Here is a 21,387-nt window from a genome sequence, read left to right as displayed (position 1 = left end):
TCGGACAAAACATGGACCAAATATAGGAAGTGACGTGATAAACTGTGCATCTTGATGAGAAGGAAATAAAACAAACAACGCCTGCTCTACTTCACTGTGAAACAGAGAGAGAGAGTCCCTGCTGTCAGTGGAGCGGAGTGTGCTGTGTGTGCGCGTGCGTGTGTGTGTGTGAGAGAGACGCGAGTGGATGTTGCTGCATGTTTGTGTTTCGCGGATTTCACTCCTGAAGGGGAGGGATTTCCACTATAATAGACGAGCGCCCTTTTCGACATGTTCGAATGTGGTGTGTGTGCACTGCGCTGGGCTGCTCCTGATAATTGTAGAGCTGTCCCTGAAGCCTGTTTTTGGGATTCTATATTATATATCCAATAGACAAGCGCCCTTTTCGGCCGTGTGACATTGTTCAGAAAGTTTGTTGCGCTTGACAAATTGCAATGTGAATGCAGACGAACCAAATGAAGAATGCAACATTGTTGCAACTTCACCCCCCGAACCGCACAGAGTCCGCACCGAGTCCACCAAAACTATATGTGAAAGCGCCCTCATAGCATATGTCTGGTCTCTTTTGAAAGCAAACATTCTGAACGTTCTTCCACAACAAAGAAGAATCACTATGAAATACATCCGCAGCTCCTTCTCCCAACCCCCACCCATTCCAAATGCTGAATCGAGAACCTCATCCTTCACTCTGTCATCTTTCTCTCCCATTACAGAAGCCGAGACCCTGACACTGGTAACGTCGAACCGTCCGACTACATGCCAGCTGGACCGGCTACCCTCCCCAGTCCTCCACACCATAGCACCAGACATCCTCCCATTCCTAACTGCAACCATCAACTCCTCACTCAACTCGGGGGTGGTCCCCACCTCCCTAAAACAAGCCAGAGTCACGCCACTCATAAAAAAACCAACCCTGAACCCCACCGTCATAGGCAACTATCGTCCTGTCTCTCTTCTCTCCTTCCTTTCTAAAACACTTGAACGTGCTGTATCCAACCAACTTACTGCTTATCTCTTACAGAATGACCTCCTAGACCCTAATCAGTCTGGCTTCCGGACTGGCCACTCCACAGAAACGGCCTTCATTGCGGTCACAGAGGCACTTCACTTAGCAAAAGCGAAAGGCCTCTCCTCTGTCCTGATTCTCCTAGATCTATCTGCAGCCTTCGACACAGTCAACCATCAGATCCTCCTTGCGGCCCTCGCAGGAATGGGAGTGGCTGGCTCTGCGCTGACATGGCTGACATCATACCTCAATGACCGCTCCTACCAAGTGTCATGGAGAGGGACCCTGTCGGCCACCCGCCCCCTGCGGACGGGTGTCCCCCAGGGCTCTGTCCTAGGACCCCTTCTCTTCTCCCTCTACACTAAATCACTGGGTAACATTATCACGTCTCATGGCTTCTCGTATCATTGTTATGCCGACGATACTCAACTCTTCCTCTCCTTCCCTCCCTCAGATATCCACGTCTCTGAGCGGATCTCGGCCTGTCTGTCTGACATCTCCGCCTGGATGACGACCAACCACCTCAAACTGAACCTAAGCAAAACAGAATTGCTCCTCCTGCCGGCCAAACCCTGACCGACCTTTCCATCACAGTCGAGAATGCAGCTGTGACCGCGTCCCCGACCGCCAAGAACCTTGGTGTTGTCCTCGACGACCAGTTGAACTTCTCTGCTCACATCGCAGCGACAACCAGAACCTGCAGATTCCTCCTGAGCAACGACAGAAGGATCCGCCCCTTCCTGACAAAAGAAGCCACCCAACTCCTCGTCCAGTCATCTCCCACCTCGACTACTGCAACGCACTGCTCGCTGGCCTCCCGGCCACTGCCACCAAGCCTCTTCAACTCATTCAGAACGCAGCGGCCCGCCTGATCTCAAACCTACCGAAGTCGGCCCATGTCACCCTTGCTGCACGAATCCGCTTCAAGGCCCTCGACCTAGCATACCGTGCGGCAAAGGGAACCGCTCCCGCCTACCTCCGGTCAATGGTCTCCAACTACACACCCTCAAGACCCCTACACTCTGCATCTTCTGGCCGCCTCAGACCTACTCCTATCCGAGCTCCGGGAGGGTCATCAAGGAGAAGCCGACTATTCTCAGTCCTTGCCCCACAATGGTGGAATGAACTACCCACCCCAGTTAGAACAGCCGAAACCCGTCCAATCTTTTGCCGTCGACTAAAGACGCACTTCTTCAACCATTATCTGAAAATATATATATATAAAGAAATATATCTAACCCTAACTAACCTTACTGTCATGCACTTGTCCTAATAAACTAACCTACACTGTAGCACTCAACACTTTTATGAACATTGTTGTACAGAACTTGTAAGTCGCTTTGGATAAAAGCATCAGCTAAATGACTAAATGTAAATGTACAGTTACACAGAGGTTTGAACACACTGAAGTAAAGGTTTTGTGCACTCACATTTCTGTTTACTTGTTGCCAGATGCCTGTTTTTGGAGAGGTAGGAGCTGGAAAACATAAGAGTTCCATAGCCTGAAGTATTATCTACAGTACAGGTCCAAAGTTTATAACAATCCCACAGAGAATTTGTGTTTTACAAAGGTTTTTGTAATGTGTGTACTGGCGTTAATTCGGCATGATTATCCAAAATGGCCATCCGCTATCATTTATTCCGAGGCTCTAGTCAAAACAAAGGACTTCCCTGGCTTCTTCTACCTCTTTCTCATTGCAATCAGCCCCTGCATGGGATAGCACTGTCTCCAGAATTTCATTGGCTACAAAGGTGTTCAATAGTTTTTCGCCATCAGCGGTGACTGGTCCGAACGTGGTCGGTAAATGGGCACACTATTTAATTATATTGATTAATATAAATACATGTTTATTTATTAGACTTTAAAAACTCAACATTAATTATTAACAATCAACCATATTAGTCAACTGAAATAGCCTAGACCAGTGGTGCCCAACCAGTCGATCGCGATCGACAGGTAGATCGCGGGCTGATTACAAGTAGATCTTGATTAATAAAATTAGATTATAAAAGATTTTTATTTTTTTTTGCTAAATCAACTCTGCCTCTCCTTGTTAACTACAACAAGCAATGCTGTTTGTTATTTAAGATGAGGTCGGACTCGGCACTGACAGATTTGTGTTCATTATGCTGCTTTTATAAAGCCTCAAATGACGGCTTACAATATACAATTTTGGCTGGTAGCTTTCGGCTAGGTGGTAAATTAAAAAGTAGATCTTGGTTCAAAAACGGTTGGGCACCCCTGGCCTACACTATGCCCACATCAGCAGAGCAGCCAATATGTAGGCTCCTGGCTGCCAGGGCAGGTAAATAGAAATACTGACATCTAGTTAAAAACACAACCAGATAAATAAGATGTAATATCCCATACCGAATCAATCTCAGGAGATGTTTCAGTCATGAAGAACTGTGAAACCTGTGCTTCGGTCCTTTGCGTTCTTATATTTCGGGAATGTTGTTCTCCTGAGGTATGCTGTCTGATGTCAGTCAGTCCAGCATGTGCCACAGAAAACACATACATACTTTGCAGTTTGCTTTATAAACATCTCCACTGACGCTATCAAGCCAGGGGTTTGCCTCTTCCCACTCAGGTCTGTACTTCTGGAGGCGTTTTTTTCTTTTTAGGACGCGGTGGAGTAGTTTCTGCTGTAGACATTTCCACCTGGCAGCGCGGACTCACAGACACAGACAGAGGATTGGCACAACGGCTTAGCAACGTGAAAGCGCTAATTCTCATTGGTCGTGAGCTGCTGAGTGCACACGCCCATCATACCAGAGTTGCCAAGTCTGTTTATTTTCCGCAACTTTTTGACACAATTTTGGTTGTTTTAGGCTTGTTTTTGTAGGTCGGTTGGCTCATTTCTCTCACAATACTGGCAACACTGACTAACTTGCGTACAGCGGAGCTCTCACATTCCCGACCTTAACACTTTGATTGCCCAACCCGAGTTTTCTCGGGTTTACCCCCCGCGCGTTGAATGCCCACTCATGAGAATTCTCGTATTTTCTATATATATTTTTTATTAGCGATCTGAAATCATATTTCATCAACCAAGTCTACCGTTGGAAATCCAACCACTCCAGGCGCTCAGATGTGAAAAAAGCGCCCCCTATCGTCTCCCAGATGGTAATTCACCCTTTTGGATTGAACTCAATGAAAATGAATGAGAAAAAAAATCCCTGACTCCACATTTTACTTCTCACTCACGCAGCCGGGGTCGATCAGCTCCACTAGTGATCCTCAGAGCAGCGGAGATTATGTTTTTACAGTATACATGGTGAATCAATAAAAAGATCGATTTTTTCGAATGGCGATCAGGAATTGGAATAATCCATTTGGATACCATCTGATCTCAGGTAAGGAATCTATGTTACCAGTATTAGGATAATCAGACTCGTTTTCACAGAGATATAAGCTTTTATGTGATTATGTGATATTGCTGTTTGGCTGTGCGAGCGATCAGTAACTAGGAGAATCGATTTTCAACTCGCGGCACGAGCGTGCATGCGCACACATATACTATCGATAATCTAGCGTTTATTTGAAAACGATTCATAAATAGGCCGAACAATGACAACGTTCTAGAATATTCCAGTAAAATGTGATTATCATGGAATGTGTTATTTTTTCCGTGAAAACGAGTGATTTTCAAAATGCTAGAAAACGGAAATGAAGCGATAAAAAAACAATCTGCTACGACAATGTTGACTGGAAAATGAGTCTTTGATAAGCGACGGGCAGATTAGACACATAGCCATAATTTAAAACATAGATTAGGCGATATTAACGTTAACATTGAAGTGGCCCTGGGCATTCAAGGAGGTAAAAAGGAATTAACCTTGGGCAATCAAAGTGTTAAAATACGGGACAAAGTGCGGCCCGTATCAGTTCAATACGGAACGCGTCTTTTAGTTTCCAATTACAGGACGATTCCGTATTTTACGGGACGGGTGGCAACCCTACTCCTACCTCACAACTGGAACTTAAAAACAGGCATCTTGCAACCACTAAACTTTTACTTCAGTGTGTTCAAACCTCTGTTTGTCATGGTCCCAGCCAGGGACCCTACCTGAACAATATGAACAGTGGTTTTCTGCCGCCCTCTGGTGGCCAAACGCAGCAGCTCCAGTTACTGAACCTCCTAGGTTTGCTGAATAATATTGATACTGTGATTAATGCTGTTTCCTCTATTCATGTTGTGTTTCCCCGTTTTAGCTTGTGTTTAAAAGGTTTATCTTTTCATATGTTTCCATTAAGGTTTCCTTTACATATGTTTCCTGAAAGGTTTCCTTTACATATGTTTCCTGAAAGGTTTATCCTTTTCATATGTTCCCATTAAGGTTTCCTTTACATATGTTTCCTGAAAGGTTCCTTTACATATGTTTCCTGAAAGGTTTATCCTTTACATTTGTTTCCAGTTGGGGTTTGTCTCTTTATATATGTTTCTAGTGTGTTTATCATTTAAGGGTTATCTCTTTATATATGTTTCCAGTGTGGAGATAATCTCCTTACATATATTTTTCTAGTGTGAGATTTCCTTTTACTAATATTTTGTGTTTACCTGTCTTGGCCATGCCTGGCCTTAAGCCAGCTGGCACTCATTAGCAATCACGGGCAGTACTTATTGCTGCCCGTTTCTCACATTTATTGTTGCGCCATTGTTTGTCATTGTTTTGCTTTTCAACTTGGTGTTCGGTTCACTCACTCGTTTCACTCCTGTATTTCGCTGTGAGTCCGTTCCTTATCCTTAGTCCACATTTTCCAGCTATGCTGTGTTTTATTTCCGGGTTTTACAGTTTGCTTTGTTTTGTACCGTTTCAACGTGTATCCCTGTTTTGCAACTGTTAAAGTAAAAGCCTGTTCATCTTCATCCCGTCGTCTCTGCCTCTACTCTCTCTGCTCGTGTTCTGCACTTGGGGTCTCCACACCTATTCCCACACCGAACCCTCACACTGTTACTCTATTTCATTAGCACTCAAAGTGATTTTTATTGTGTACGGAACTTCAGAATGTTACGTTTCAAAAGAGACCAGACTCAAGCATGTGCTATATAAGTATAAAGTATAATAAATAGCAAATTACTTTGGGTATGCAATCGTAAAAAAGAAAATGGCCCCATTTTTGCATAATAGAGTAACAGAGGTTTAAACTTGAGTTGAACTTGACCTTGTGTACTCACATTTTTCTTTAGTGGTTGCAAGATTCCTTATTACATTATTCCAGCATAGAGGTATGAGCTGGAAAACAGCCTGAAGTCTTATGTAGTACAGGAAATTTGTGTTTTAGAGAGGTTTTAGTAAACCGACGCCAAAACAAAAAGAGTTCCAAAATCCTTTTTCTGCCAGCCACCTCCATGCATTCTGAAGTCTGAGAAACGCAGCCCGAGACGCTCACAAAATACCTCGGTGTGCGTGCAAGTGCAAAACGGGACTTATACGTCCCGGTGCATGGTAAGAGGTTAATTGGTATCTTGAGGAACATCTTGCATCCTGCTATCTTATCTTAACACTTTAAGGACCAGCCACGAGTATATACGTGTTTCGGTGCCATGCGTTGTGGACCAGAGCCACGATATACTCGTGGCAAGTTGTTATTGTTATATTCCATATTTATAACGCTATTAACGTCCGCGATCGAGATCCATGACCTACCCACATATTTGATTTTCGAAACATGCAATACCGGCCAGATCCGCTTAGGGGCGCCATCGCTCCACTGCAGTATCATTGAGGGGATTTAAAAAAAAAATCTTTTACAGTCTGTGGGCGGATCATATGAGCCTCGATTCCAAACGAAGACCCTCCATCTTTGATCACATTACCGAACGCATTTTTCAGCCTGGAATAATGGGATTTATGATTAGCCAATGGACATATCGATCTACCAGAATCCGATGACTAATGAAGAAATTCTGCCGGCGATCACATGGCCTGACGGTAGGATACTATTCCCCCAAATTACAGCTGGATTGGACATTGTTTTAAAACCTAACGTGATAGATCACTGACATTGGCTACCTGAACGCACTCTATTGCTAATCAATAATACTAATCGGCGTTCCCCGCCGCCCCCATTTCATCCATAGATGCTCTGTAATAGTCCGGATGCTACGCAGTTTGTTTTATTTCATTCGTATATATACAGCAGAAATGGCGTTTGATATAACGGCGCCAACGTTTAGCCTATTATCTAGCTTCCTGAAAAAAAGAAGAGACGAAAAGCGCAATAAACCTTATATTCACGACGCTATAAAATGACAACCAACCGATGGATTTTTATTTTCTTTATGCCATTATGAAGGCACGGTTTATGCACTCAAGTGACAATGAGAATGGACAGATAGCAATACTATAAATAATATATATAGCTCTTAGAAAGTACATCGGTTTGTAAACAAGCCTCTGTCCTCTGAGGCATAAATCGCTGCAAGAGTGCAAACGCCAAAGTGTTAAATGTTGAAGAATGTTAAACATCTTGTTGATTTATTCATCCCTAAATGTATTGACTGTGTTCCCGCTCTTTTAGTAAGGAGACTAAATTATTTCACTCTGGGCCTTGTCTCTCTTGTCTTCTCGTGAACACTTTCTCCCTTCCTCATCCCACTCTGTCTTCCTTTAACACTTTAACTGCCGGGAAACGCTTTACAGCGTCATTCCCGGCCATGCTCAAGTTGCCGAAGGACGCTTTACAGCGTCTTTAATATCAATATTTCAAAAATCTGTGATCGGATTCATATTTCCCCTCCGCTGGCCTGAGATCCACCAGGAGGACCCACTGAGCTCTCTGGCGGTTCAGGAGCGCCATCTGGTGGCCGATCGGCGCAATCGCCAAACAGGAAGTGCTGTGGAGGTTGTGCTGGTTGGCCATATTACTTCCGGGCACTCGGTTTGGCTGCCGGCACTCTGGCTCGTCACAATATATAGCGATCCATTGCCAATAACTCGATAAACAACATGATTTGGACGTATATAGTATTATACAAGCTGGAAATGCCATTCGATCAGGATAAACATCCCATAATCGAAAACGGTCTACACCACGCTGATCGTCCAACGGCGCGAGGAAGATCCGGTAAGATTCAGCATTATCCACTCCCTACCAATTATCAGTACAATAATATATATAGTATTATTATTATATATATATATATATATATATATATATATATATATATATATATATATATATATATATATATATATATTAGAGGTGGGCATATATTAATTTTTTTAATCTAGATTAATCTATCTGCAATCCTGGATTTAATCTAGATTAATCTAGATTAAAATGACTCAAAAAAAATAAAAAAAAATAAACTGCAGAAGGCATTCAAAATATGTGTGTTCTACCCAAATAATGACCAGAAGTAAGTCCTTACTTTTTCTTTCCTCCTTATGTTTCTCAGGCCAGGTGGCCCATTACACCATGAGCCCATCTCCCGTTTCCAAAATGCATTACAGACTGTTTGAAAAAGCTGTTTTGCTATGATAATTGGTAATGAAATATCAAAATAATGTTCAATAAGATGTACTTGTGTTTAATAAGTTGTTTTATTCAGAAGTTAACACAAATAAATAATATTACCAGTACAGTACAGTATCTAGCACTCTCAGGAGCAAAACAGAAAGAATCATTTCAAATTTGAACTATGTGACATGGCTTGAATCAACTGCTCCAGTGGAGTTGCTCAGTGGCCAATGGTGTCAACTGTGGTTGTACTGGGCAGCTCCCAGGCCGAATGGAACTGTGTGAATGTGAAGCAGGGCGTTCCTGAAAAAGAGCATCTGTGATCAGCGAACCTACCCTGGGTAAATAAAGGTAAAAAAAAAAAAATGTAAAAACAAAAAAAAGGAAATGTTTATTTTTATTTTTTTTTTAGATTAATGCGTTAATTATATTATCGCGCGATACTAGTATAGCGTTAACGCAGCACGTTAACGCCGTTAACGGCCCAGCTCTAATATATATATATATATATATATATATATATATATATATATATATATATATATATATATATATACATATAAATATATATATATAAACAAATCTGAATGCAAAGCTAATGTTGTAGGTTAACTTTTCATGAGCAATATCAATGTACATCAAATATACATATACACATATGACAATATTACAAAAGTGAAGTATCAACTATACATGTCTGCAATAGTATCCTTGCAAAGAACAGCAATGAAGTAAACAACTGTGACTCAAGTATCCACTCCCTACCAACATGCTAGGTTGAAATTTTGCCTTTTTCTGTCTTTTACGCTGTGGGACCACGGGAGATGCTTTCTCCTCTTGTCAACACATCAGTTTGTGCACTAAAAGCTGTGCTTTCACACACACAAAATCAATGGCCATCATGTCTTAATTCCCAATGAGAATACGGAGGCTTTTAGATGCTTTCTGCTTTACCTTTGAGTCTGGGAACAGCTTTAAAAAACACAATTTCAGTGGTCAGGCGAGAGGGAATTGGGGGGAAGTAGGAATGTACTTGGGGAGGCAGGTATTGTGGTCTGCGACTACAGCGGTTTCTAATAATAGTGAAGGTACCATAAGCCACACTTCACAGGACAGGAAAGGTGAGACTTTATCAACTGGCACTAATTGGACCTTTTAAACCAGATGCCACAGGGTGGCTTTTCTCCAGTACTCGATAAGACAGGGGACCGGCATTGCTATTCCTAGCACTATTTGGGCAACTTTACACAATTCCTGTGAGTCTATGGAAGACATCTGTAAGGTTTATTTAAAAGAAAATCATTGTTTTATATTTCTAATGGAGTACTCAAAAGCATAATTTTCCAGCTTCAAGATTTCAGCCTGTTATTGGCTTGGCTCCGCCCATACTAGCAGAATGCTTTGAGTGACAGCCACCCACCAAATAGTTCTGGCCATACTACTCTACTAACGCCAAAGTGAACCTAATACACAAACAAATATGGCTCAAGCATACGTTTTCGATACAATACAATCCACAAAGGGATGACACCGAAGCAGGTACCCATGCCATACGATTTTGGGAAAACAAATGCCCGGAAGAATAAGATTGCTCTCCCAATCCGTCTAACACACACACACACACACACACACACACACACACACACACACACACACACACACACACACACACACACGGCACTTGTACTAACGATGTTAATTAGGAACATAATCATTAATTCGCAATACACACAAGTAGGTCTACATATATACAACGAAGCACAGAGCTAAGAACGTTAGCTAAGCTAGCTTGCTCTCTCAGTCCGCCTAACAAACACACACGCGCACACACACACAGTGCTTGCACTAACGTTAGACTGTCTTGGCGCACACACATGGAAGAGTACCGTAATACACAAACGGATGAATGAACGTGGTCCTACTGCTAATTAACTAATTACGACGTACTGTATGTACTTACTGATTCGATGCTTTCTTTCGGTCTCAAAGACTTACAGGCTAGGTCCCTTCTTCTTTAGCAACAGCCAGGAAATCACGGAAGCATAAAGTCCCTCGTCTTTGCAAAAATCCAAAAATGAACTTGGTCCATTGCTGGCGAAGCACAACATCCTCGGGAAAATTGTGCAAAGACGTATTAGGAGCTTTACAGCCAGGAACAGCACATGTCCTGCGTGTTTTGCTCATCGTGGATTTTAGGCATGTTACTGCACTTCTGTCCTGTGGTTTGCCTGCTGTTGTTGAGGGCTGCCCAGGTAGATTGTGGGCGGGCATTGGCTCCAACCACAGAGCCAATCGGATCACTGTCCGCTTCCCCAGCGCCACGTGATGTCACCATGCGCGTCAAATCAGAACGACCTGATTAAAATGGACCAGGAAATTAATGACCTGAATGACGGCAATCCGCCAATATGGTATTTAGAGACAAAAACACATTGATACTAACTCCTATTACTATAATACAATGCTAGACACTGAAAAATGACATTTATAATGCATGTCACCTTTAAATGCGATTTAGCTTTTTTAGCAAAAGAGCGCCAGGATTTTTACACTTACAGTATGGCAACCTTAACACATTGATTGCCACGCAGTATGCCCATCATTATACCCAGTCTGCCACCGCTGTAAGCCTATGGCTTTACCTTCTTTGCAGGGCTATAACTTTTTAAATATTATTATCTGCATTACTATGGCCCATTCAACATCGATTATCTATCGTTCCGGATGTGGGAACGTTATATTTTTTCATTCATACATTGTTGTGTTAATACCATCGAGAATATAAGTATGTTTTTTTTTTTTTTTTAAGATAAATCTTTTAGCGTTTATCGCTTTTTACTACTGGGCAGTCCAGTAGAGAGAGAGAGAGAGAGAGAGAGAGAGAGAGGAAGAACGGGAGACAGAGTGGGGGGGGGAGACATTCGGCAAATGACACCGGGTCTGGGAATCGAACCCGGGTCGGCCGTGCCGCGACGCAGCGTGTTACATGGTTCGACCACTTGGGCGCCCCTATAAGTATGTTTTTAAGCTTTTCTGCTGTAATTCCAAAAACGCTAGTTATAGGCCCTGACGCATATGATAGATTATCGATTGGCGTTTCTTTCCTATACATGCTATATTAAAAAATTCAAATGCATATGATCGGTATACATTATGCTTCATCATGCGTGAAGGAAAGGGGGGGGGGGTCGTTTATAATTCCTTGATCGTCAGTAACGGCTTTATTTAGTTTGGGTTGATATATTGATCAGACTGATTGCAAACAAAGAAATGGTCAATCGGGCTGAAAATAACGTTAGTGTCCTCTTACCGTTCGCCGATGAGACTGGAGGAAAAATATCCCAATTATTTGATGTCGATCTCCTAGATCCATTTCCGGTTTGTATGGCGCAATAAACTCAGAAATCATATCGATTATTGCATTTAGAAAGCGATCCAAATGCACTCGAGTGTGTATATTGATCCACGCCACAATATATCTCTGGCAGAGGAATTTCCTTGATGCACCAATCGCCACTTCCGGTTTGGCGTGAGTGTAACTCGCCCGACCATCCACCAGGCGGCGGTATTGAGGCGTTGCAATCTCAGACAGGGTGCCGCTGCAGTCTGGAGGGAGGCTGGATGAATTATGAATGCCATGGCGAAAAAATGAAATATTGATCCCAATAACGATTTACGACCTTGTTGGCCTTCAACGCATGGCGGGCAATAACGACTTACGCCGTTTTTGGCGCACAATGTGTTAAGCAGTCTTTACACAGAGCCTCACAGCCAGGGAAATGGTGCAGCAGAGCCGGGTCTGATTTCTGTATAAAGCTGTCAAGCTGGAGAAAAGATGGATTAAACTGAACTGGTTCTGACCCACCTCACATAGGTGGAAAGCAGAGGCTGACCCGGTGTTGGTTTTGTGTAAAGTGTAGCCGGAGAATTACCAGAGCAATTGCCATGGTAACCAGCGCAACTACAAGCGTTCCATAACATATACTGTCGATATTTCGCTGTCAGTGGGGAACTGGCAAAACAGTCACTTAATTCATTCAAGGAATGGAGAACCATAAATGTTTCAGCTTGATAATAATAATAATAATAATAATAATAATAATAATAATAATAATAATAATAATAATAATAATAATAATAATGTCAATGGGCAGCAGAGAGGGGGACAACAACTGGGGACAGTGAGGTGAAAGAGTTGACAGGACAGTGAGTTAATACAAACTTTGAAAACTTGATTTAATTACATATCAAAATGAGTTAATAAGCTGATATTCATATTTTTAAATGGGTACAGTCTAGACTGAATGCTTATTCATGTTGCAAAGATGATTTCTCAACATAAATCAATCAACAGTGTTTCCCGCATTATCTAGATAATGAATGATTTGTAATTGATCTGTGATTTGATTTTACTGGTCATATTCATACTGGGTTCAAAGTTAATAGCACGATTTGTGTGAAAGAATGAATTAAAGGCCTGGTCCTCTCCCAAATATAGGTTGTATGTAGCAAATAAAAGCCTGGGCTGAAGTTTTACTGTAGCTATGTGTGTGTGATCATGTGAGCCTGATGCTGCCTCTAGTTATAAGCCATAGGTCAGGGGTCAGCAACCTGTAGGAGCCATCTTTCCACATAATAAAATAATCCATGAAAAATGCCTACCTTAGGAGCTGCAATTTATGAAACCATATGAATTTAAAGATTAGAAAATGTATTATTAATAGCCTATATATTAATTCCAGCCTGCGTTTACAAAAAAGAAACTGATATTAAACGAAGAGAGAGAGAGAGAAAGAGAGAGAGACAGACAGACAGAACGAGAGAGAGAGAGACAGAGAGAGAGAGAGAGAGAGAGAAAGAGAGAGAGAGACAGAGAGAGAGAGAGACACAGACAGACAGAAAGAGAGAGACAGAGAGACAGACAGAAAGAGAGAGACGGAGAGAGACAGACGGGGCAGACAGAATAGGCTTAAAAGGTTAGGTAGGCACCTGTTGTCAGTCATCATTCTATTCGTAATGGTGATTACACTTCGTGCAAGTTTTGTGTCCTGTTTTGGACAGCCTTGTTTGTGGAGGGCTCAGCCACTACCCGCTGCTCTGAGGAAGAGAGAGCACGAAGACGGCAGCCTGGATATAGTCTCAGAAAATTACCATGACACCAATTTGTGGCGAAAGAAAGTCCGAGCTGATGATTCTGTTCATGACAAATTTGCCCTTCCACCCGGAGCCTATTTTCTGAAAATACACCTAAAATATATACCTAGGTAAATGGAATATTGCTCCACTTCTACAAGGTCCATTTGCATATTCTTGGTATCTAGGGACATCTATGGACCTCAGTGAATGTATTCACAGTGTCGGAAATATTGTGTCTATCACTAGGCTTGCTTAAATTGTGATGAAACAAAGGATAATATGAATTATGATTTTTCTTTGCATCTTTGACAGTGAATAACACCATGCTAATAATGACCAAACATTAAAAACCGCCACTGATCTCGTTCAGTAGCTTCTTGAGATGACGTGTACAAAAAATCTAAGGAAGGGAAGATGATTAAACAGAAGGTTCTGTACTGAATTCTCCCATCCGGACCAATGCTATTTGAAATATTATTATAGAATATACAATAGCAGGCTTATAAATTACCTTATTATAGCCAATTTGCACATTTATATATATATATACATATATTATCTTTCAAATGCCTGAGTTCAATTTGGATTTAGTATCACCAGGCGTGCATAAGAACAGATAATGAAATCTACTGTAATCTACTGTACTTTTAAATTTTCCCCACAGTGCAACCGTTTTGAAACTAATTTCAGATCTAATTGTTCCTATGTTAACAATAGGGAAGAGAAACGAACTGCCTTTCAATATTTGTCCAAAACTTTACCTTTTGTGGCTTATTATCCCGAATAATAACAGTTATTGAAATACTTCATACAGAACTCTGAACCTTGAACCCCATAGACCACCGCAACACTTCCGGGATTCTGAAATCAGGGAGGAGATAGCGGGGGGAGCAAATTAATGAATGTGGATGAGAGCCTTGATGTAAGTGGTTGCAGCTGGGGGAAAAATTAGTTGCTGTCCACAACAGATATTCAATTGTATCCCATATTTATTGAGGCCCAGAGGAGAGAGGAGGTTCAACACAAGGGATTAATCATTGACAAATATGAATACCATGGCAGGGAACAAACTTAACTTTTTGATTTACCAGCCATTTGGCTGGTAGATTTTAAAAACTACCAGCCAGGCAGATTTTTTACCAGCCAAAAATTATAAATAGCTTTTTAGTATATCGCCATGTGTTATTATTACTATATAATACTCTCATATGCTATTTTCAATTAATATCATAAACAACATAAGGAATATTAGCATAATTTTGAGTGGACTGAAGGAATGAGTCAGCGTTAATAGTTTTAAATGCAAATAATTTATTGAAACATAGAAGTGGGGTCGGGACACAGACACACACACACAGTTTCAACTCACCACCCCCGCATCATATTGTAGTCTGTCTTCAAACTTCCACTCCTCTCGATTTTTTTTTATATTTGAATATCAACATTATCTGTCCATCCTCAGTAATCCTCAGTTTACTATAATATACTCCTGTCCTGAAAAGGCAATGGAAATATCATTTGACTTTTTTATTTTTGATCTCTTCCAGACATTTAAATGAAAAACAATCTATTGTTTTGAATACAAATAGACCTCCTGTTCACTGTTTTTGGTTCGTTTTTTCCGATATTAATATCCTATCACAGCGCTGTATTTTGGCTGGAAAAGGCATATTGGGAGTCAGAAGGTGCAGTACCGGCCAGATCCTGTTAGTGGGGCTATCTCGAGAATGCAGTAATCCCCCCTCCTTGAATGAATGAATGACCTTTATTTATATAGCACCCTTCACAGCACGAATGCACAGGGTGCTTTACACTACAGCTTAATATAAAAACACAATAAAAACAAAATCAGAAATAAATGACAACAACAACAAACAGCAGTTAAAAACAGTGAAACCAGATAGAAAAAGGAGAATAAAAGTATTGGGATAAAATCATGAGTCACTAATTAAAACAAAACTATAGAACAGTGAGGACAAGAAAAAGTGCCTATGCATGACCAAAAGCCTGTCTGAACAAATGTGTTTTTAATTGTTTTTTAAAATAGTTCTCAGATGGGGCAATTCGCAGGTCCAGGGGGAGAGCGTTCCAGAGCCTTGGTGCTGTCACCTGGAAGGCTCGATCACCCCTTGTTTTAAGCCTGGACCTGGGGACCACCAGGAGGTGCTGATCGGCAGATCTGAGTGAGCGGGTGTTGGTGTAGGGATGGATGAGTTCAGTGATGTAGATAGGGGCCTGACCGTGAAGTGCTCTGAAAGTGAAAGTGAGGACTTTGAAGTGAATTCTATAGTGTACCGGGAGCCAGTGCAGGGACACCAGAATGGGAGTGATGTGGCATGATTTTTTTGACCTTGTGAGTAGCCTGGCTGCAGCATTTTGGACCATTTGTAGTTTATCTGTGGATGATTTGGTGAGACAGGTGAAAAGTGAGTTGCAGTAGTCAAGCCTAGAGGAAATAAAAGCATGCACGGACAGTTCTAGTTCAGAGTGAGATATGATGGTGTGTAGTTTTGCAATGTTTCTGAGGTGAAAGAAGCAGGTGCGTGTGAGTGTTTTGACATGTTTGTCTAGGTTCATGGCCTGGTCGAAGACAACACCCAGGTTTCTCAGGTGGGGACGTATGTTGTCTTTAAGGGACCCCAAGTGAGTGGCCACTCTAGCTGCAGTCTTTTCAGCTGCTACAATCAGCACCTCCGTTTTTTTTGCATTTAACTGGAGGAAGTTACTCCCCATCCAGCTCTCAATGCCGAGCAGGCACTCCTGGAGAAGGCTGAGTTTCTCCAAGTTGTCGGGTTTAAAAGAGCAGAGTAGTTGTATGTCGTCTGCGTAGCAGTGGTATTTAATGCCGGTGAATTTAAATAGCTCTGTGGACCTCTGCTGTTCTCTATCGCTCTATCAGCTTAGCTTAGCTCACGCTAACGCAACGTTAATTTCGGTATTTAACGCGACGTGGGCATAAACGAATGGCGAGGATGGAAAGCATGTTAGATGCATTTGACCCCTTGTGGGGAAAAAAACAACAGGCACTTATTTCTGGCAAAATAGGCGGACTCTGAAGCCACTCTGTCTAACGTCTACACACGCTGAGCTGCGCTGAGCTACTGTTGTTGTTGCTGCAGCCGGGCGGATATGCTCACGAGGGGATTTTCAAAATAAGAGTATCATATGAACCGAACGTTGCTAACTGCCGGAGCCATCGATATTATGACTGGAGCTGCGCTTGGGGCGGAAATGAGACCCGCACAGGATTTTCAAAATAAGAGTATCGATATGAACTACACGCCAGGTGGTGGGCAGACCTCTCATTTTTACTCGCCAAACCTTAAATCTACACGCCTTTGGCGCTTGGCGGGTGCTTATTTTGTTACCTGGATACATGGTTATAAATGTTATACAATATCCTGGTCCAGTGCATCACAGACTAATCCAATATACAGTTACATCCAAACATTGTCTCCTCCAATGAGATGATCCTACAAACAGAACAAGAGTGCACTTTATTGCACCTCCTAATATGGGCGTATAGTTGTCTTGACCTCCGGGGTCTGCTGTGTGCTGTGGCCTCTGGTTTCATGCTCACAGTGGTTAATCAGAGCCATTCCTTTCTCTAGCATTTAACATAATAAAACAGTTCTATTTCATATGGATCTAATGCAGGGGTCTCAAACTCAATTTACCTGGGGGCCGCTGGAGGTAGAGTCTGGGTGAGGCTGGGCCGCATCAAATATTCCACACAAAAAGGGTTTCAAGTATTTATTTTTATTTTTATGGAAATGTATGGTTGAAACATGCAAATGTTCAAACGCACACACACTAATAAGCATTGGATGCTTTTAACCAGGGCCAGACTGGGGAAATCATTCAGGCCAGGAAATATAGAGCGAAATATAGCCCCAGTCAGGCCACTTTTTAAGCGGAGGGTCCCCCACCAGGAGATTTTGTGTTACAAAGACTTCATTTCCTTCATTCTGGTGCAGGAATTGTTTTATTTGTACCCTTTAAATGCCAGTGTTTGTGATGACATGACTAAAATAAAAATAAAAAAATAAATCTTTTTTTGGATTTGTATTTTTTTTTTTTTTTTTAATCATCTGGGGGGCCGCAAAATATCATCCAGCCGCCAGCGGGCCGCAAGTGGCCCGCGGGCCGTGAGTTTGAGACCCCTGATCTAATGTAATATTAAACCAGTGTATTTAATTAGCTACAGTTTGACACTAAACAACCCATTTTTGAGTCATCCTTCCTGCTATCAGATGGTTGGACACTTTACATTGATATGAATACCTATATATGTATAGTAATGAATATGAATTAAATACATGCTCTATTATCTTATAAACAGTTGAAATAGTGAATACCCCAGAATCTAAACAATTATGTAGAGAGATATTATACATGTGTATTCTCAGAGAGAGATAGACAGATGGATACTATTTCTTAGAATAGCTTGGTTAACCTTTTAAATCATTTCCCACAGACTCTATACACGTAGATACAGATATGTAATATATAATTGAAGAGAGAATCACATATGGTTATCTGCTCCTCCCAACCTAATATGACATTCAAATATACCCTTTTAACTTAACAAGTATATTCTGTTTGTTATAGAGAGGCAAGTCGGTTCCGCTTCTAAACATTAGTCTACCTGGAGACTCAATGAGGTAATTGTAGATGTTGCCATAAGACGCGTCTGGCCATTGAGTGGGATAATTTTTCCATTACCCTGTTCGACTGAAAGGACACTGGCCACCAAAGCAGGCACAAGCTCCCCCCTCTGATGGAACATTCAACATTCATTCGCGCGCCGTTCAGACTCCGTTGGCAATCTGCGCATGCGTATGGGGAGTAGGTGCTGAAAAAGGGACTTTAGCTCGGCCGATTTAGTTCTGATCGATTGGAATTGGTCGCGCCGTGTTCAGGAGACTCAGGCGCATAAAAGTCTATTGGATCATGTCTCTAGCACCCCCACAGCCGTAGCTGCAACCACTTACATCAAGGCTCTAATCCACATTCATTCATTTGCTCCCCCCGCTATCTCCTCCCTGATTTCAATGTAACGCGGAAGTGCAGTGGTCTATAGAACTTTAAGGGAAGTGTCGTTTTCCAAAATTCCAACGCATAACCTGACCTGTGAGTCCGCTACAAAATGGCTGCAAAAAAACTACAATTCGCATGGTTCAACATATCGAAAATGGTCACCCTCACGAAATAGAATTGACCAAATCGAAAAGTTAAATCTATCTAATAACACTTTTAACCTATTGCTAAACTAACATATTGATGATAATATACATTATACATGCTGTTGTGACATGTTTATGATGTTTATACTTGAATACGTTTGAAATAAAAATCGCTACTTTTATACAACAGTCTGAAAAATATTGATTTATGACCAGATGTCATTTCGGGACCAGTACCTACTACCGGTCCCGTCGGGTGGAAGAGGTTAATGTAATACGTTGTATTGTTTTTTACTTCAGGTTTGTGTGTCTCTGCTGCCATATCACTGACAGCATCACTATAATGTATTATATTTATAAATAATTATATATATATTATATTAATTATAAATAACTTATTATTTCTTTGTGTGTTTTTTTGTTTTTTTACTTACACCAATGTTAAAACTAGTGTTTCTGCTTGCGGTCTGCTTATTATTATTTATGGACTTTCACAATTAACTAAATAAATGAAAAAGGCTCCTTATCCCCATATGCCAGGTTTATTTTTCAACAGTAGCCTTGATGGTAGCCGACCAACGAACACATTTAAAATAAGAGAAAGTTGACAAAATGCCACAAAACAAGCACAGTTCACAAACACAATTTAATGAGCGCCAACGGTCGTACACAGAGAATCCCGCGGATTCTTCCCTGCAGTGTGAAGATGTCCCAGGTTAAAGGTGGACAGAGAGCTTCCAGTGGAAATCCATCATCGTTAATTCTACCCCGGGTCTGCTCCGGCATTTTAACCCGGCTCTGCGCTGTAAAGGCAGCTTTATTGCTGTGACAGTCTGGCTGTTGGACATGGCTCAAGGACTTTATGAAGCTTGTTAGTAGTGCATCTGTCCCTGCACAGGTACACGTGTCTAATGATGTATCTGTTATATCGAGAACTATGAGAACTATTGGATACACACATGCCCTTGCAATAAAATGATTGAAATGGCAATTGAAACAATACAGTATGCTCTCATGCGCCATTATTCACACATACTGGACTGTGTACGCACTGCTTTTAAAATATATATATTTCTCAGTCCGTGAACAATACACTATATGTTAGTGCATCATTTGTGCCAGTATCTTTGATTGCATCTTTAATGGTGTGTAATTATTGGGTGGAAAAAGCCATACTCACCCTTCTCTCTGTGCCTCGCCTTTCTCCAGCCCCTGAATTACTCCTAGCAAGACTTTGATGGTCTCCTGGCTAGAGCTGATGAGGCTCTCCATGGCCTGGAGCTGTGCTTTGATATCACCATCCCCAGGTACAGGCAATATGTGCTGGCTGGCCCCCAAGCCTGGGACCCGAGTACCTGCTGGAGGAAAGCCCTGGTCCTCTGCACCTGTCTGTTGGATTTTACAGGAGGCGGACACATGCCTCGAGCGGCACTGCCCCTGTGCCTGCACAGAGCATTTAGCACTGTGGGGTAGAGTCTGAGACTGCTGTCCATTTAGCTGCATAGCCTTCTTTCGTTTGCAGCGTGTAGAGGGGCTCCCCATTGTCTCCACTCTTGTCAGGGAGTTCCATGCGACAGGGCCTGTGCCCTTTAACCTTGGGTCCTGGGAGATCTCCTCACAGTCAGCCAGCTGGCGCTTGGTGGAAGTGCTGGCGCCCGTCTCGTCTTTGGGTAATCCTTTGTGTTTGGCCCTGGTGCCACTAACCTGGTACTCTGTTCCTTTGGAAGCGGGGCTGTTTGGAAGGCAACCAGGGTCCTTTGAGAGTTGCGAGGAGTCGGGATAAGAGGGTTTGTCCACACAGTTGGCATCAGAGATCAGATCCTCTGTGCCACTGCTGTCGTCTGTGTGGTGGAGCAACGCTTTAGTCTGCCCAACGATCTTCCCTCTGCACTTCAACGACTCCCCCGCACTTCCTCCGTCCTCCCCGCCTCCTCCCTTCATGTCGCTCAGGAATCCATTGTTCTGGCCCTTGTAGTCCTCCACCAAGGCAGTGTGTTTAATTGTATGTCCTTTTTTCCTCTCGAAAGGGAACGTCTTGTATCGCTTGGTGAGGTCCGGCGACGTCTGCACACCGGTGCTCTTGGTCACGTTAGGAATGGAGCGTCGGGCAGGCATGGTCATGTATTTTCTGTGGGTCACTTTGCAGGAAATGGACCTAGAGCGTCTCCCCCTTTGCTCCTTCTGAGCTTCACAGATGTCCTTGAAACGAACCTGTAAGGCTTTGTTCCTCTTCTTCACCTGCTGCGTGCCTGATTCCTGGTCGTATTGTGCCTCTAGGCTGTGGGAGGGTCCCGTCTCAGAGTCTGATTCGTCGGAGTTTGAGAGAACCATGCATTTACTGTCCTCCTTGCTCACCATGTTTCCTGAGGGGAGGAGAAGAGAGGAGAGGCATGTAGAGGTTGTGTGATACTCTGCCATTGACCATGTTCACACGGTGGCTGTTTTGCTCTTATGTCATGCTCAACATGGGATTCCTTCCCACCCAGAAATCCCATCCTGAGCACGACATACGAGCAGAATGTCCACCGCTTGACAATTCATTCGTTCATTCATTCATTCGTTCGTTCGTTCGTTCGTTCGTTCGTTCATTC

At 42.4% G+C, this 21,387-nt stretch overlaps 1 protein-coding gene across 1 annotated transcript in view; it reads right to left on the bottom strand.

Moving 5' to 3' along the window:
• The window catches only part of LOC311234305 (inhibitory synaptic factor 2A-like), a gene marked incomplete at both ends in the record, with an annotated part of 106,381 nt that extends 85,227 nt beyond the window's left edge, over positions 1-21,154 (bottom strand). The window contains one exon of the mRNA XM_084321442.1: positions 19,977-21,154. Within this exon, the coding sequence (XP_084177568.1) occupies positions 19,977-21,154 (1,178 nt within the window). The remainder of the gene's footprint in view (positions 1-19,976) is intronic.
• Positions 21,155-21,387: the final 233 nt, after the last annotated feature.

The sequence above is a fragment of the Notolepis coatsorum genome (genome assembly GCF_963971535.1).
Source record: "Notolepis coatsorum genome assembly, chromosome: 9".
NCBI lineage: Eukaryota > Metazoa > Chordata > Actinopteri > Aulopiformes > Paralepididae > Notolepis > Notolepis coatsorum.
Note: the sequence above shows the minus strand (reverse complement) of the source record. Positions and strands in the feature narration are given on the sequence as shown.